Genomic DNA, 17,560 nt, shown 5'->3' with positions numbered 1-17,560 from the left:
CTTCGACGTGTATTAACAAACGATATCTTCTTTTCCTTTGAAATTTATACTCATGTAGCATCATTTTCAAATTTTTAGAATCCAAAGACTTGACTTGCTGTATAAATACATGATTGTATATATAAATAATATATAAATAAAACATGTATATACGTGTCCGCGTTCTAATTTTCTGAAAATTTTGTAGTGTCAGCGTCCGCGTCGTGTGGTGTCCGCGTCTGTGCAACTGTTGATGTAAAAAGACCACTTCGACTTTTTTCATATGTAATTTCCTCTTCCGGACACGATTGAACTTTTTAGGGTTTTAACCTTTCAGGTTTTCACAGACTAAAAACAAGACAGCTGAGACAAACCTTTACAAAAATCTGTTGAGTTTCTCATTTTCATAATTTCGTTACAGATTTCGGATTCGAATGTTCATTTGTATATAGCAAATCTGGGATTTAAAATTTCGAGATATCATATACGATTCTCAGAGTTCAGGTAATCTTCTGATGCTATGCATCTAACTTTTTTTTCTTTTTTTTGAAATATCTCCGTCTATATCTCTTCCATGACTGTCTCTTTCATCTTTGCAATTTGATTTTCCTAAAAATTGATGTAACTTGATTTGTTCCTCAATAACGTACATTCGCATATACGTTTATCAAATCCCTCCTGCTAGTTGATCAACTAGGGAACTTTTCCTTGGATATAATTCTCAATTCAATATTGAAAGGAACAGTGCTGATTTCAGCTATTGTGGGCTTCTGATTCCCTTATGCGCCTACAAACTGGTCTGGCTATTTCGAGCTCCTCCTATCGTGAATAGATATCATTGATATTCTTTAAAGTCATGGATTAGTGTGGAATACAAATGAGTTTTGGGTGCACACATACTGTTTGATAAAATTACTTATCTGGATACAGTTTGTTGCAAGATTATGATATCTGGGTGTTTTAGTGAATCGTTGTGGTCCTTGAGGACGTGTTTTTAGTGTAATTATTCTCAAACACTATTACATAGAAGATGAATAATATCTCACGGGCGTACTTAAATATGATATATAATTCTATTCACAGAGCCGGTGTAGTCGTGACAGACACTGTGAAGTTTTAAAGCTTATGGCCAAAGTGGCATAAAAAGGTACCTTTCTCAAATTTTATATGGTATTTTTAATCTGACTGTTGTTCTTATACTAAATTTTAATCATCTTGCAGTGTTAGATATTTTAGAGTTTAATTTGTCATATTTTACATGTTTTTAAATCTATTTGTCCGTGTTAGGACCCGACACCGAAACTAGAGGATCCTAATTCTTAATATAGATAAATTGATCGTTTGATTGACAATCAACCACCTTAATCCTTTGAATTGGGGATTCACCACCAAATTAAGCATAAATATTGATTCTTTGATTGAGGTATATAACATAACTTAGAAAGCAAGTAAAGGAATATAAACTAATTCCTAAGATAACTAAACTCTCGTAATTGGTGTTGGTATCCCAACATCCCCAACCCCTTATTCATCACCTTAAGAGACAACTTGCTTTCAAGTTTTTTTTTTTTGATAAAAACACACATTTATTGTATATGTATCCTAGCAAAAAAGGAGGATTGCAAATCCTCGGATAGATTATCAGTTGAGAAAGAAACGATTCTGTTTTTCCTAGCCTCCTTAGCTATTTTATCTACTACAAACAAGAACTTCCTACTTAGAAATTTAAACACACTATTGTCCAGGAACTTAAACACACGATTACAATACATAACATTATTATAAGCTTCCGAAGGGATCTTCAACTTAGAATTTAAGTCTTGATTAAGATAAGTAACCAGATTTTGACAGTCTGATCTTAAGATGCAGTTGTTCAATCCCAAGTTGGATCGTAAGACTAAAATACATTGATAAAACATAGAAAAATAAAGTCATAAAATATATCTAGTCTAAAAATAGAATCAGTGTTCTAACGTTCCCAGCCCCTTGAAACGCAAGTTGTCCTCAAGTTGCATCGCAAGACGATATGATTTATCGTGTCTCCCAACTGCTAGCCAGGGTGGGTTCCATCATGTTGACGGGCATGAATAATCCGTTATGAGAACAACATCAAAATTCTTGCCCCAATCAAAAAATATTCGGTTAAAATCAAAACAAGTAGTAAAACAGTCCTTACGAACTAGTTTGTTGCGGATAAAGCTTAGCTCCTTCACACTTTTACTTACTTCAAAATTTACACCACTGAATTTGTCCTAACATATCTTGGTGAAGTCATTCGCATCAGTTTTCATAACTTTCTTGGAATGAAAATTGACGCCATGAATAGAATCATCTTTTTCTGCATCAGACAAAACTGAAGGAACCAATTCGGAATTGAGGTGGTCACCTTGCGCATCCTCTAATGGAATTGAATCAATTACCAAATCTTCGATAATATTTTCTTCCTCAATCTTCGGTACTTCTAAAACCTCAATTTCCTCGACTAATAGCTCTACCAGTGGAATTTTTAATGCGTCAAGTGTAGCATTGATTTCTCTATTCATCTGTAGAGCATCATCTATAGCAGCACCCATTGATTTCTCTATTCATCTGTAGAGCATCATATATAGCAGCACCCAAGACCGGCATCGTTCAATGGGACGGCTTCAAATAATTAAGATGTAAATAAGTAAACTGTGGTTTAGAAGGAATTGGGCAGCGGATATGTGGCGGGGACAAGAGATTGGTGGTGGGTGGGTAGGTTAATGGGTTAGGTTAATGGTTTCGAAACTGGAAGAGTGATCTCAGATCGAATGCTATGATCCAGGTGTTAGGATTCGAAACTGGAACAAAACAAAACCAGAAAATCCTAATATCAATAGATAAATTGATCGTTTAATTGGGGCGATCAGCCACCTAAACCTTTGAATTTGGGTTTAGCCACCAAATTAAGTAAAACTTAATAATATTGATTGAATTTATTCATTTGATAAAAAAATATGAATTAGTTTGTATACCAGGCCTAAGCACTAGTACAACCACAGAAGCGCGTACCAGGCCGCTTATTTGCGCCCCCGGCCCCAAAACGCTTTGTGAAGCATGCTCTGCGATTTGGTTGGTATATATTCTGTTTAAAAACGGCTTTAAGCACAATAAGTCAAGTCAGGCCCTAAAGTCTGTTGTCAAAGTAAATACAACTAAACAAAACCTAAAGTATTTTACAAAATGTTTCTTATTCTCCGGGTATTTGTCATTCCTTCTTCTTCCACTTGTTCTTCTCTTTTGCGTCATCATATTCTACTCTTCAACCCTCGTTTCTTCCTTTATGTGATCACAATTTATTCATTTTCGATTCTTCAAACTTTGCTTCTTCTTTTCTGTGATCACCATCAATTCATCTTCTATTCTTCAAAGTTCCAACATGGCAAACAAAACCACTAGAACGAGTACGAAAACAAATCCAGCATAGAAGTATGAAACTGAAGTGGAAGGTCCAGTTTGGAAAGGAAAACCAGCAGTGCATGTGCGCTGCAAGTTTTGTGAGAAAAATCTTACGGGAGGGATAAGTAGATTCAAGAGTCATTTGGCCCGCACCCATAAGGGTGCTGATGCCTGTCCTGGTGTACTTGCAGATGCTAAATAAGAGATATTAGCTCAAGTTAGTAAAGAAGAGAGTTCAAGATCAGTTGGAAGATAGAATTATAAATTTTTGGTTAATGAGGAGCCATATTCTCGTGTTCGAACGCAGTCTGTATTAAGGGTGCACACGGTACGGTTTGGCTCGGTTCTTGCCGAGGCCGAGTACCTGTACCTCTCACCTGACGGTTCCAAAATTTTGGACCGTTCCCGGTACCGAGTACTTCGGTTCCGGTTCCATTCGGCACAGGTCGGTACCGGTCGTTACCGGTTCCGGTTCCATTTCAGACAGAAATCAAAGCACCTGTTGTTTACCTGTTTTTCAATATCTCAAATTCTCATTCAAAGCAACAACTACTAAGTAGCAATATTACTAGCAAACCAAGCAAACAATGTCTTGAAAATCTTAAAAAAGATGTAGTAACGTGTGACTGAAAGAAAATAGAAACCAAAACATAAGATAAGTAGAACTGTAGAACCCTCCAAACTCCCTTATTCTTTCTTAATCTTGGATTATTTCAAAAACTTCAGTCTACTGGAAATATCAGTCTTGGATTCTGTCAACATAAAACCAAAATTGAGTTGGTTAACAACAAAATTGTCAAAATTCCATAACCGATTTTGTAATTAAGCTCGTAAATAAAACATAAAATCAACTAGTAAATAGGTAGAAATCGCAATTACCTTCGTGGTAGACTTGGTGGTGGTGATTAGAGATGAAATTGACTAGGGTTGAAATCCCTAAAACACAAATCAAACAAAAACACTATTATCCATCAATTGAAAATTTGTGTAATAGTGTCCCTGGGTTTACTTATGAAACCTATTATCCATCATAGCTAATAGTGTCCTATTTTTCAGTTTCATCTTCTCATACACAAATCAAACAACAACACTATTATCCATCAAGATTCATGTGAAACAACAGCAACATAAGGTTTGGAAAAAAAACAAGCAACAACCAAATCAAAGTTTATGCTGTTGATAACATTTTAAACAGAAGTTACAGAATAGAAAATCCCTTCTGAAACCCTAATTAGTGAATGCAATCAACCCTAATGATTTTATTTTCTTTAAAGTTAAATCCAAAATTTAAATTTCAGAATAGTTCTTATTTTATCAGTTAAGATCCGTCTCTTCTTTTGAATCTATAAAGAAGAAGATGGGACAGAGAGAAGAAGAGATGTGGAAGACGAATATGAGGGAGAAAGGAGATGTTATACCTGAAGATAAATCCACTTGAAGGTCTTCTACTGTTCTACAACCTTGAATCCTTGATGAAGAAAGCAACAACCTTGGTCCTTGATGAAGAAACAAAGGGTTAGGGTTAGTTAACAGAGAGTTCTCCTTCTCAGAGAGAGGAGGCGAGAAAAAAAAAGGAAGGGAAGTAGGAACTGAAACCCTAAGCCTAATCCTTAGTTTATATACCCCTTTAATCTAACGGCTAATACTGATCCTTATCCCCCAAATCTAACGGTATATATTTTTCGGGACTTTCAGTCCGGTACGGCACGATACCTGTATTGGACCGTGTACCTGTACCTCCAAGACCTCGGTTCCTATTTTTTGGACCGGTACCTGTACCTTGTACCTCGGTTCGGTCCAAAACCAGGTACGGTTCCATCGGTTCCGGTTCGGTCCGTCGGTCCGGCTCGGTTCTTGTGCACCCTTAGTCTGTATATACTGAAACGGAGCTAGGGTTTGAACTGATATCATCCCACAAGAACCTGGTCAACAGCCTCATATAACACCTCATAACGACATAGATCATCCCAAGAATATTTGTCCTGACATTGGAAGGTTTTCTTTTTGAAAACGGCATATCCTTCAATGTTACAAACAATCCTTCCTTTGCTAATATGCTAAGATCAGTAGGAGAGTATGGTCGAGGACTGAAACAACCTTCCATGTATGAGCAAAATACCTGGATTCTAAGGAAGAAGTTAACTCGATAAATAAGAGGATGCAAAGTGCTAAGAGAACATGGACAACCAAGGAGTCACCATCATGTGACAAACATTAGAAAAAGGCACATGATCAATTTTCTTGTAAACAACATAGACAGAACTGTTTTTTTAAAGACTATCAATGCATCGAAGTATGTCAAAGATGCTTGGTGTTATAGTTGAAGACGTGGGAGAGGAAGTAATTACGGATAATGTAGCTACCTATAAGGCCGCAAAAGATTTACTAATGCAGAAAAGGAAGAGATTGTATTAGACACCATGTGTTGCGCATGGTATCGGTCTAATACTTGAGAAGTTGTTTGAGGCTACCGCAGATGAAAAATGCTTATTTAAAAACAAAAAAAGTAGCTATCTGCATATACTCGCATGGTTATGTACTTGCTATGATGAGGAGTTTTACAAAGCGAAAATTGGTTCCTCCCGGAAACACGTTTAGCTACGGCAAATCTCACTTTGCAAAGTTTGCTCCAGAGTAAAAAAACTATGAAATAAATGTTCACTTCTAACAAGTGGGAGAAATGTATCTGGGTAGACAAACCAGATACAAAGAAGGTAAAGAAGTTTATAATGAGAGATCCAAACTTATAGCCTAGTTTAGTTTATTCTTTAAAAGCCACAAAGTTGTTAGTTTGTATCATAAAACTTGTTTATTTTGAAAATATTCCAGTGATAGGATTTCTATATGGTGCAACGGACAAGGCCAAAGAAGAGATAGCAGCCAACTTTGATGGAATTTTTTCGAAGTATAAGGAGATTTGGTAAATCATCATGAAAAGTGGGATTTCCAAATACATCGAGACCTCTATGCTGTGGCTACTTCTTGAATCCTCAAGATCAATATGTCGATAATGCGTCAAGGAACCTTGAAATAAGAAGTGGCCTCTACAACTGTGTTTAGAAGGTATTACCTAAGGAAGATGTAGCTCTAGCTCATTTAGATAATGATATGTACTTGAATAGGGAGGGGTTCCTTGGGTGTCTCGAGGCAGAGAACTAGGAAGTCGAAAACACCTGGTGAGTATTTTATATTCCTTTTTAGCTAGTTGTGAAGTAGAATCTGATTGCTGGGTAGGTTGTGTGTTTCTTTTTAAATTTCTTCCTCAAATTTTACATGTTAAGTTAAATTTTCGTAGCATGTTGGTGGCAATCTTTGGGGATGGGCACACCTATTTTGGAGAAGGTTGTTGTTACATGATCTGCAGCCAGATGTGAAAAAAGTAGTCAACGTTCAATCAAGTTCATACAAAAAAAAGGAATAGGTTGCGCACAACCGAGCTGAATGCTTTAGTGTGTATCATGTACAACAAGAAGCTGAGGCAGAAGTGATTGCACCATATGTAAATCGCATTGTTGGAATATTTCTTGAATCAACAAGTCTTAAGACACCAACTACAGGCTTTGTAGCTTTTAAAGAATAAACCAAACCAGGTTTATTCTTAAGAAGTTTATTCAATAAGTCTTAAGAAGTTTGGATCCGTCATTATAATCTTCTTCACCTCCTTTGCATCAGGTTTGTCTGCCCAGTTATATTTCTTCCAAAGCTTCTTTACTTTGGAGCAAACTTTGCAAAGTGAGATTTGTTGTAGCGAAACGTGTGTCTCCAGGACATATCAATTCTCGCTTTGTAAAGCTCCTCATCATAGCAAGTAAATAACCATGCGAGTAGTTAGCTACTTTCTTTGCTTTTAAATAATTATTCTTCATCTTCAGTAGCTCAAACAACTTCTCAAGTATTAGATTGGTACAATGTGCAGCACACAGTATCAAATATAATCTTTTCTTTTTAGTAAATCATCTGCAGCCTTATAGGCAACAGCATTATCTGTAACTACCTGCACTACATGCTTCTTTCCCACCTCTTCAACTATAGCATCAAGCACCTTGAACAATTTCTTGGCATCTTTGACATACTTAGATGCATCGATAACCTTTAAGAAAATGGTTTCATCTGGGCTGTTTATAAAATAATTGATCAGGTGTCTCTTTCTAATGCTTTGTCCAACCATTAGACATGATGGTGACTCCTATGGATGCCCTGGTTCTCTTAGCACTTTCCACCATTTTATTTGCCAGTTGACTTCTTCTTTAAAAATGAAGGTACTTAACTTGTACGTGGAAGGTTGTCTCAATTCTCGACCATAGTCTGTTACTGATCCTATGATATTAGCAAAAGAAAGACTATTTGCAACAACAAAGCATGTTTTTTTTTTTTTTTAAAAACAAAACCTTCTAATATTGAGACAAACGTTCCTGCGGGTGATCTTTGCCGTTATGAGGTGTGATACGAGGCTGTTGACCAGGTTCTTGTGGGATGATTATCATGGACCTATCTATAGGACCTTTTCTTCCATGATCTCAGCGTCATTAGGTGTTGATTCAAACTCTTGTTCCACTTCAGTATATGCAGACTCTGTTTGAGCATGAGAAAGACCCTTAAAAAATTCAAAAATCTGTCTTCTAACTAATCTTGAACTCTCTTCTTTACTAATTTGATATAATATCTCTTGTTTAACATCTGTAGGTACACCAGGACAGGCATAACACCCTTATGGGTGTGGGCCAAGTGATTCTTAAATCTATTTAACACTCCCTTAACAGTTTTCTCACAAAACATGTACTGCACATACACCGTAGGTTTTCCTTTCCGAACTGGACCTTTCACTTCAGTTCCATACTTCCATGCTGGATCTGTTATGGTACTCGTTCTAGTAGTTTTGCTTGCCATGTTGGGACTTCGAAGAATATAAGATGAATAGATGGTGATCACAGAAAAGAAGAAGCAGAGTTTGAAGAATTGAAACTGAAGCATGGAAGATGAAGAGATGGTGGTCACATAAAGAGAAGAGACGAAGATTGAAGAGGATGAGACAGAAGAGAAGAAAAAGAGGAAGAAGAAAGAACGACAAATATACTAGGAGAATAAGAAACGTTTATAAAATATTTTAGGTTTTTTTAGTTTATTTACTTAGAAAACGGACTCTAGGGCCTATAAATTTGACTTACTGGGGTTAAAGCCTTTTTTCAAGAAAATAGATAAATATACCAACCAAATCGCAGGGCGCGCTTCACAAAGCGTTTAGGGGCTGGGGCGCAAAAAAACGCGCCCTGATACACAAACTGTGGTCAGAAACTAGATCTGGGACACTTGCTGCAAATTGTATACAAGAAATCGGTACTCTGTAAAAAAATAATCTCAAGAAAGTTTTTAAAGAATTTTTTGATGTTGTTAGATAAGCAGACCAAGGAACTAGCATTAAGTTTAAGAACAACATATGCTAAGCATGTTTTAAAATAGAAAATGAAGACTAAAGAAAAAGGTTGTTTTTTCAAGATACTAGAAAACAGAGAAAACCAATTTTAAAATCTGAACCAAACATGCTCTCAAATTGAAGTACTTTACATATGTACCAGTTAGGTTTATGAAATTTGTGCTCGATGGTATTAGCTTACAATGAGGTCACTGCATGGGACTCACTCGCTCATCAGAAGTTCATGAAGTGACAGCTTACGCTGTTGTTAGTTGTTACTCTTAAACCGTCACTATCTTGTGATTTAGGGTTTAGAAGAGTAAACAAAGTACTAGAATCTTTCTAAGGCACATCAAGCCTTTCACAAAACTCGTCATAGAAGTGATTGCGGTTCCAGGCCACTCTCCTCTAAGTTTCTTCATAGATTATAGTGATTGTAGGACTTGGCGTAGCTTATACGACATAAAAGAGACAAGGGTTTAAAAGCTAGGATATGCCACTTATAGGAAATGACTGGAAACTGTAACATTGGAAAATCGCCAACTCAAGACCTTTTCTCCTCTTGTTGTTCCAAACTGCTTACCACTGATCATTAAAAGTTAATAGCTCCTTTACCTAGTTGTTTGAATAGTGGTGTATTATTATTGTTATAATTTTAGAAGTAGAACGAACTGAAACCCTAAATAATGTGTGGTTTTTTCTTGAAATTACATAGTGTTGGTATGTTTTGGTGCTAGGTATGTTTGTCATCTTGAGATGCAAAAAAAGCAAGGATACCTATTCGATTAATTTTTTTTCATGGGTTCTCGACCAGGGTTATCACACAGCAAAATGAAGTTAAAGGTCGTGTGCTGGAAAGCATATAATTATGTTCGATATGATTTGAAACAAATTGCCTTCCCTTCATCTTTGCCTGATCCCCTTCACATTACAAAGCGAAGAAAATTAACCTGGAAGGAACGATATTATGTATGTATCTTTAAAGACTTTGTAATAGTTGTAACCGTTGTTATGTTGTGTGAGGTTGCTTCTTTCTGTTAAGTCCCGCCCATGAAAGTTACTTTTAGAGATTTCTCAGTTACTGTTAGCTTGATTTTGGGTGTTCTTAGCTGTTATAGATATGGGCGATGACAAGTATAATCTAATTGGGATATGTCATTTTGTATTTTACTAGAAATGTGTAGGAATTTGGTGGTTATTTTAGATTATTTATTGTGCACTAGGTTTTGAAGCAAGCATCTGGGCTCTATGCAGCAAGCTGGGTAAGGGATATTGGTCCTGATCTTCGGCCAAATGACTACAAAAAGGAGGATCAGTTCACAGATAAACATGATGATGGAGTAAATGCCATAGCAAATGATAAAGAACCTTCCACATTAGAGGATCTTGGTGAGCTTCTCTAGTAAACTGCGGTCAGATGGTTTTTTAAATTTTCTGATAAACGTATCATTTATTGTTTAATGTTGTGTGCCCATTTTGGTTTATGAGCCTCTCTCTTATGTTAGTTTCTTATCATTTTAAACAAACAGCGGTTGCTGCCAGAGGGGGAATGGAAACTCTAAGGCCTGCTTTACAACGTGTCTACATGACAAGGGCATCTTCCTATAGAGATGCTCTCAAGAGCTTCATACAAGGGTATCAAGAAGGCATACAGCAAGTCATGTCGGGGAAGGATGATCCCAAAATTCATCAGCCGGAAGACCCCCCTAAGAAATCTGATTGATCCTTTATAATAGGACTATATTTAGTTGTTTTTCAAGAAACAAAATAAATGAAACGTATGATGTCAGTTGATTAGTTAGAGAAGCTTTGACTTCTAGAAGTGGTGTATAGAATGCCCTCTTCTTTTTTGGATCAAATTGTGAAAACTTCACTTAGGAAATTTCAGAGAACATTCTACTTGTTTTTGCTTTCCTCGTAGAGGCCTGTCATCCATTTCTATATTTGAACCAGCGGAACCGCTGTCACAAATAGCTCCAATGGATTTTGCAGGTGGTACAGAATCATTGGATTTGCATTATCGGTTGCAAAGATGTGCAAGGAACAAGATAGCTAGAGAGGGGAAGATTTACCGCGGGCAAGAGATTCAAGCAGGTTTGCAGCCAGACACTCGAATATGTAACATCATCATCAATATGTACTCTAAATGTGGGCTTATTACCTCTGCAACTAGTTTTTAATAGGATGCCTCAATGAAGCATAGTTTCATGGAACACCATGATTATTCTGCTTAATCAATGCCTCGAGGCTTTTCAAAAAGATGTTAACAAAAGGAACCTTACCATGCAAATTCACTCTGTGAAGTATCCTATGCACATGTGCTCGAAAAGCAGCAGCCTGTGAGAGCAAACAGTTACAAGCATTTGCTTTAAAGACTGCAATGGATTCCATTGTGTTTGTAGGTACCACACTTTTTGATGTTTATGCCAAGTGCAGTATGATCAAAGATGCTCTTAAGGTTTTTCGTAGCATGCCGGATAAGAGTGCAGTAACATGGAGTTCAATTATAGCAGGATGTGAACAGAACAATCTTTTTGAGGAAGGCCTATTGTTATTTATAGAATCCATACAATGGAATCGGGACACACTCAGTTTACGCTTTCAGCTGTTGCAAGTGCTTGTGCAAGTCTGCCGGCTGTGATCGAAGGGAACCAGGTTCATGTGGTGTTAGTAAAAACTGGTTTTGGTAGTAACAACTTTGTGATTGCGTCTCTCATATATATATGTATGCAAAATGCAGAAGCATTGAGCAAGCGTACTCCAAATTTTCAGGTGTTGAAGATAGGAATGTTGTCCTGTGGAATCCAATGATATCAGGGTTCTATAGACATGCTCACTCCATGGAGGCCATGATTTTGATTGGAAAAATGCAGCAGGTGACTATACATCCTGAAGAAATTACATATGTTTCTGTTTTATCTGCACGTGGTCGTATGGGTTTGGTTGATATAGGGCAAAAATATTTTGAGCTGATGATGATGCAAGATCAGAAAGTACACCCTGCACAAAAAAAAGAGAAGTACACCCTAATGTTCGGCACTATGCATGCATTGTTGATCTTCTAGGACGAGCTGGGATGGTCTGTGAAGCTAAGTTGCTGATTGACTGTATGCTATCTAGTGAAGCTAAGAGCTTAGGAGATTATATCACTACTATGTTCTTGCAGGAAATATGGGAACCCTCGATTTGGCTGAGGTTGCAGCCGAAAATATTTTTGAGATTGAACCTGATAATGCGGGAAATCATGTCCTGCTATCAAACATACATGCAGCTATAGAAAACGGGATAAAGTTGCAGAATCAAGGAAACTTCTCAAGGATCGTGGGGCGAAGAAGGAAATGGGAAAGAGTTGGATTGAAAGTTACACAGTTTACGCATTTGTTGCGCCAGATGGAAACCATCCGAGAATTATGGAGACTTATGAAAAGTTAGATGATTTAGCAGCAGAGATGAAGAAGCTGAATTACAATGTTGAGACTGAAAGTGATATCCATGACGTAGAAGAGGAGCGGAAGGAGGATCTCTTGAGGCGCCACAGTGAGAAGCTAGCTCCTGCTTTCGGGCTTATAACTCTACCTTTTGGTGTGCCTATCAGGATAAAAAAGAACCTTCAGATCTGTAGGGACTGCCATATATTCATTATGCTTGCGTCAAGAATCTCAGGGAGGCAAATTATTGTGAGGGATACCAATAGGTTTCACCATTTTAGGGATGGATCTTGTACCCGTGGTGGCTTTTGGTGATATGGAATATCAGATTCTAGTCTTCCTTCTTTCGGTATTCTCGCGTCGGTGGGGTTTGAACACTAGAGCTGTTATGGCGACCTGTCTTTGAATTCGATACTGTTGGCAAAGAAGATCTGTTTTCCTAAAAGGCAATCGATATCTTTGACCAGATAAGCGGTGGGTTCTGCTCATTGGTGCATTGGATACGTTTTCTGTAGCAAAAATAACTCGTATCTTTGGCAAATATTCGAGATAGGGACATGGTTTCCGAAGGTGAGACATGCATTTGTGGGTTTTTGAAGAAACTAATTCAGGTCCTTACATTTCCAGAAAGCCATCGGTAAGATCAGTTCTCTCATATATTGTTCTAATAGAGTTGTCTATCAAGTGCTTTGTATGGTCATTTTTATTATCCTTTTTTTTTCCCTTTTTTAATTATTGTAGATATAAGACCCACAAAATTGTGTCTTTTCCTTTTTGGGCAGGTGCAAGATGGTTGCCCATAAAGCCGACTAAAGAGGAAAGCATAAGTGGGAGGAGAAGTCTAACAATGTCTTTCCATTTTTCCTATATCATAGTTGTGATTGGCCACTAACTTTGGCCAATGATAACTGCAGAGATTTTGGGATCCACCGAAGTTGAACATACTAGAAAATTTGATCCAGCACCAAGGAGGTCAACGGGTACCATCTCTTTCACCTTTTCGTTCTCTAGGTTGATGAAATTGCTTGACAACAGTATAATGACCACTGTTTTATGAAGAATTGGATTTTTAAGCAACCTTTATTGACATGGCCCACCATATCAGTGCATTCCCAACTTGTAACTTGCATGTTGCATCACAGTATTTCTGCTCTTCATTTTTTTAGCTGTTTTGTACAAATGCAAATTCCAAGTTCCTTAGTGTATCATCTGTTTGTGTGACTATTGAACCTTTAAATGAAATTACAGGTAAAGTTGGTTAACTTGGTTTAGTTTTATGTACAAGCATACCATAAACCAAGGACCTAACCAGCTTTTGTCTAGCAGGAATAAATAGATGTCGGTCCGTATAACAAATACATAAAGTTTGCGTATTGTTGTGCTTAGATCAGACACGATGTACCACAAGTTAGGCTTTGAGAATGACCATCTCTCTATCTCCAACTGTAGGCCCAATAGTATTCATACAATAGCCATCTAGACAAATGAAGGAAAAACCAAAGTTAATGCTGACACTGTACAGATGAGACCTTGACACAAAATCTATCATTTTACTTGGTCATTAGGTGCCCATTTATATCATATTTACTGAAAAAGAAAAATGCTCATTTGACATACCTAATTTGTTTAAAGAGTGGACCATATCAATAATTCCGTGCGAGCTACCCAAATGTGTCTCATCTCGGATATTTTGTCCCCACAATTAAGTTGCAGAGATTATGATGAATTGCCATTGCATAATGAATCAATGATATCATGATATGGATCAGTGACCTGCATTATGGAAACAGCTGTTGATTCTTGGGCATGTATAGCCCAAACATTATGAGATAGGAGTGGGGCCAGCCATTGTAGATAGCTTAGGGGAGACTATGTTATTAGCAACTGTTTAAACTGAATGCATTAATCCTTGATGTTGTCCATTGGTCACTAGGAAGTGGTTAAACTAGGTTTCGTATCGCCTATCACTCTGCTTCCAACTAAATTGAGGGTTTTGATCTTTAGCTACTAGTCTGGAGTCTAGACATCTGAGTTTTCTGGCAAGTTATTATGATGGCCTTGTTTTACTCTCTAATTTTGTTGGAAGGTAAATGCCATTAACTATTTTTGGTTGGCAAGTTTTAGTTATGAAGTTGGATTGAAAGAACCCCATCATCATTCTATCATTGAGAGCTTATCTGATAAAGTCAAATTTAGTAGGAAAATTCAAGAAAAGAAAAATGAAGAAAAAGCTAAAGAGAAAACAATCTCATCATTCAGTGTCTGACATACACATTTTGAGGCTCCTAAAGGTAAAACCATTTGCTTCTCCTCCAGTCCACACTAGAGAGATAGAGAGACAGAGATGGTGGGGTTTGGCAAACTGGTATGGCGTTATCCCTTCCAATTGTCCATTCTCTAAGAGAGACATAGAGATCACCCTGGAGAATCTGAACAGTACACAATTCTCTGTGTGTCCTCATTTCTTTGCATTTACTCTTACTATTCTTACTTCAATTCCTTTCAGCTGAACAATTCCTCTGAATATCACTGTTCTTCTTCTCAAGTGTTTAAACAAAGACTCGGCTGTCTCTTTAACTACAGGTCACTTCCACTTCCTCTTCCAGCATTTCCTCTCTGATTCAGACTTGTTGAGTAGTTATAATCCTGTAAAAGATAAACAATATTATAGGGTGATGATGTCATAAATGTCAATATTTCTAAATTCTAAAACCAAATTACTTTTTTTTAAATAAATAAAAAAAACTCAAAGACCAGCAACATCATGCTACAGTAGGTGGTGCAACAGTTATCAGGCTATCTCTCTGTGTATCTATGTGGGGTTCATAAACTGATTTGGCATCTAGCCAGGGAAGGGTTCTTTTTTTTCTTTTCCATTTATCAAATAGTGGCTTAAAATCAGTGGGCTCCTAAAATCTGAAACTGTTAATCCCACTTCAGTCGAATTCACACTAGTCTCTCTAATACTATCTTTAAGATATATTTGAATTGTGACGCTCAGATAAAATCTCCATCATTCTTGTTTGGATCCAGAACTAACCATTCATTAATTACAACTAGCCTAATCACAGGTATAATGCAGACAAAATTAGGAGAAAAGAATAATTTTTCATGTCTGTTCTTCCCGTACCTTGTGGTTTGAACCATCACCATGTGAATATACGACTTGTGTTGGAACAGGGTTCGAGAAAGGCGAGACATCTGGTTCATCTAGTTGGCAATCTAAGTTTACCCCAAACAATCGAAGTCGCTTGGAGTTACCTTGCTTGGCCTTTGGCTTTTCAGCTACTACCTTTTCTGCTGCATAACCTGTATATTCCATTATTACCATAATAATTTCCGTTATTACTGCTTGTGTATAATCAAATTCTCATCCATAAAATGAAAATAAATATATTAACAAAACAAAAAAACATGAAATAAATGTTTATGTTACTATATTTTTATTGGTTTTAATAAAAGAAAATTAATTTTGTGTTGAATAAAAAATGAAAAGAGGATAGGGTTATAATGGATTGATAAGAGTTTCTTCAATAATATACCTGCATGGAGACAGTGATCAGGTTGGTAGTAGTCTGGCCCATGAAGATGGTGCGAGGGATAAGGATGCGCAGAGTAGAAGAGCCTTGTCCACGAACCTGTAGTAGTATTTGCATTACTATTACTAGGAGGAGCACTAGAAGATATCGCTGTCTGACCCACTCCGTTATCCTGCACAGGCATGGAACCACCACGTCTCCATCTAATGTATAGTCTCTGTACATCAAACCGACGACGTTCAAATGAAACAATGTCTCCGGCACCGAGATGTTTTTCCTTAACGAAACGACTCCATCCTTTGGTTAATACATAACTCTGACTACTATTCCAGTACGAGTAACGAAATCTCCAAAATTTACCCAACTCGTCTTCGAAAGTTAGTAATAACCCTTTATCTCCTGAATCACCACTCAGTGGAAAATATTTTTCAGCATATTGTTTAGGTATGACGAGTCGGTTCAACTTACCAACATCGCTAGGTGTTAATGGTTTCTCGAACATGTATTCTCTTTCGTCGTTCTCTCTTTCCATCTCTTCTTGTTGATCAACAACTTCTACGCTTGTATCATCTTCTTCATCGTACTCAAAGTTAATCATGTTTAAATCTCTGTAAGGGATATGTTGAGCGTTTAAGGTAGCTTCGTTCATGGTGGTGGTGGAGGAGGCTGGTTGGGTATCGTAAGGTTCTAGCCAAACACGGTGGTGGTTTTCATAGATTTGTGAACCGAAACGTTCATTTGGTTGAGGGGCTACTACAGTTTTATATTTGGAAGATGGGGTTTTTGGTGTTGGATGGTACATCATTGAAACTGTTTGTTGTTTGCTGTTGGAGGTCTGAACTGAACAAAAATAAGAAAAAATAAACTCTGAATGAGAGAAGAGAAGTGGTTTATGGATTGGAGGAGGTACAAAAGAGAAGAGGGAGGGGGAGAGAGAGAGAGAGATGGGCTGAAAGTACGAGAGTACTTTAAGGTTTTGCGTGATGGAAATATCAATCATTTATTTTTGTGAAATTTCAGTTTTTTTTTTCAATTAAACTGATAAATCTTATTTATCAAATATCTTTTTGTTGGTAATTTCTGTATTTTTGTTGCTTTTGATATGTATATGCGTGTATGTATTCATGTATTTTATACATAGCTGCCTGCTAGGTTAGTTAGACCTAGACGTGACTTCTTAGATTCTTGAAAATCTAGATATTAGTTTATGACGAAAACCTCCTATTAAGAGGTTGATTAAAGAGGCTTTGACAACATTACTGCCACATGGGCGTTATTTATTCACAATCACGGATTGTATCTAGATGTCCGCAACATGATAGATGCCGGCAACTGGCGAGGAACACCTCCTTTACAAACCATGTAAGAAATCTACTAAGTTCTTCTTATGCATATTTCTTAGCCTATTTCTCTATAAATATTAGTATCTGGTGTGTTTTTCGTACACATGCAAATGATTGAACAACTGAATTCTAAGAGAAAATTAATTTATTTGTTATGCTGATCAATGCCTTGTGCCGTTCCAAACCTAGCACATGTAAGGCATCGATGGACCTTAAAATGGGGCTGCCTCTAATTTCCCTTCTAGGTTTTGACACTACATATGACAGAAGCTGGCCTTTACCTGCCCCATGGGCAATATTGTAAATGGTATAGGAGAAACCACTATTTGTGCCATGATAATAACATTCTATCTCGAAATATAATGTCCATATTTAGGGTTATAAAAACACAAGTAGGTGTTTTCTCATTGTTGGCTGATTAGGGTTAAAAAGAAAACACAA

At 37.1% G+C, this 17,560-nt stretch overlaps 2 protein-coding genes and 1 pseudogene across 4 annotated transcripts; 2 read left to right on the top strand and 1 right to left on the bottom strand.

Annotated features, from left to right (window-relative positions):
* The first annotated feature begins 290 nt into the window (after window positions 1-290).
* On the top strand, window positions 291-10,710 carry LOC113310846. Of its 3 annotated transcripts, none has more exons than XM_026559647.1 (5): window positions 291-483; window positions 1,063-1,126; window positions 9,624-9,778; window positions 10,033-10,198; window positions 10,339-10,710. In XM_026559647.1, the coding sequence occupies exons 3-5, from the start codon at window positions 9,641-9,643 to the stop codon at window positions 10,530-10,532; spliced, it is 498 nt and encodes a 165-aa protein (XP_026415432.1). In that variant the 5' UTR covers window positions 291-483; window positions 1,063-1,126; window positions 9,624-9,640; the 3' UTR covers window positions 10,533-10,710. The 3 variants fall into 3 exon arrangements, with proteins under 3 accessions (XP_026415432.1, XP_026415431.1, XP_026415433.1); XM_026559646.1 differs by having other exon boundaries at window positions 9,547-9,778; XM_026559648.1 differs by lacking the exons at window positions 291-483; window positions 1,063-1,126 and adding an exon at window positions 6,773-7,071.
* Window positions 10,711-10,753: 43 nt separating this feature from the next.
* On the top strand, window positions 10,754-12,811 carry LOC113310847 (annotated as a pseudogene).
* Window positions 12,812-14,499: 1,688 nt separating this feature from the next.
* LOC113307657 (B3 domain-containing protein At2g36080-like) lies at window positions 14,500-16,659 on the bottom strand. The gene is made up of 3 exons (XM_026556106.1): window positions 15,780-16,659; window positions 15,368-15,546; window positions 14,500-14,883 (listed from the first exon to the last, which is right to left on the bottom strand). Exons 1-3 carry the CDS (start codon window positions 16,579-16,581, stop codon window positions 14,815-14,817), a joined length of 1,050 nt encoding a protein of 349 aa, XP_026411891.1. The 5' UTR covers window positions 16,582-16,659; the 3' UTR covers window positions 14,500-14,814.
* Between the last annotated feature and the right edge of the window lie 901 nt (window positions 16,660-17,560).

Source organism: Papaver somniferum, chromosome 9 (assembly GCF_003573695.1).
Source record: "Papaver somniferum cultivar HN1 chromosome 9, ASM357369v1, whole genome shotgun sequence".
In the NCBI taxonomy this organism is placed as follows: Eukaryota; Viridiplantae; Streptophyta; class Magnoliopsida; order Ranunculales; family Papaveraceae; genus Papaver; species Papaver somniferum.
The sequence above is the reverse complement of the archived record's forward strand: the minus strand, read 5'-3'. Positions and strand labels throughout refer to the sequence as shown.

Excerpts from the sequence above, each read along its gene's own strand:
- LOC113310846 (XM_026559646.1), top strand. The coding sequence starts at position 9,608 with ATGGGTTCTCGACCAGGGTTATCACACAGCAAAATGAAGTTAAAGGTC. Across the intron at positions 9,779-10,032 it reads CCTGGAAGGAACGATATTAT|GTTTTGAAGCAAGCATCTGG; the intron begins GTATGTATCTTT and ends ATTGTGCACTAG. Across the intron at positions 10,199-10,338 it reads TTCCACATTAGAGGATCTTG|CGGTTGCTGCCAGAGGGGGA; the intron begins GTGAGCTTCTCT and ends TTAAACAAACAG.
- LOC113307657 (XM_026556106.1), bottom strand. The coding sequence starts at position 16,581 with ATGATGTACCATCCAACACCAAAAACCCCATCTTCCAAATATAAAACT. Across the intron at positions 15,547-15,779 it reads TGATCACTGTCTCCATGCAG|GTTATGCAGCAGAAAAGGTA; the intron begins GTATATTATTGA and ends TGGAATATACAG. Across the intron at positions 14,884-15,367 it reads GTGATGGTTCAAACCACAAG|GATTATAACTACTCAACAAG; the intron begins GTACGGGAAGAA and ends TATCTTTTACAG.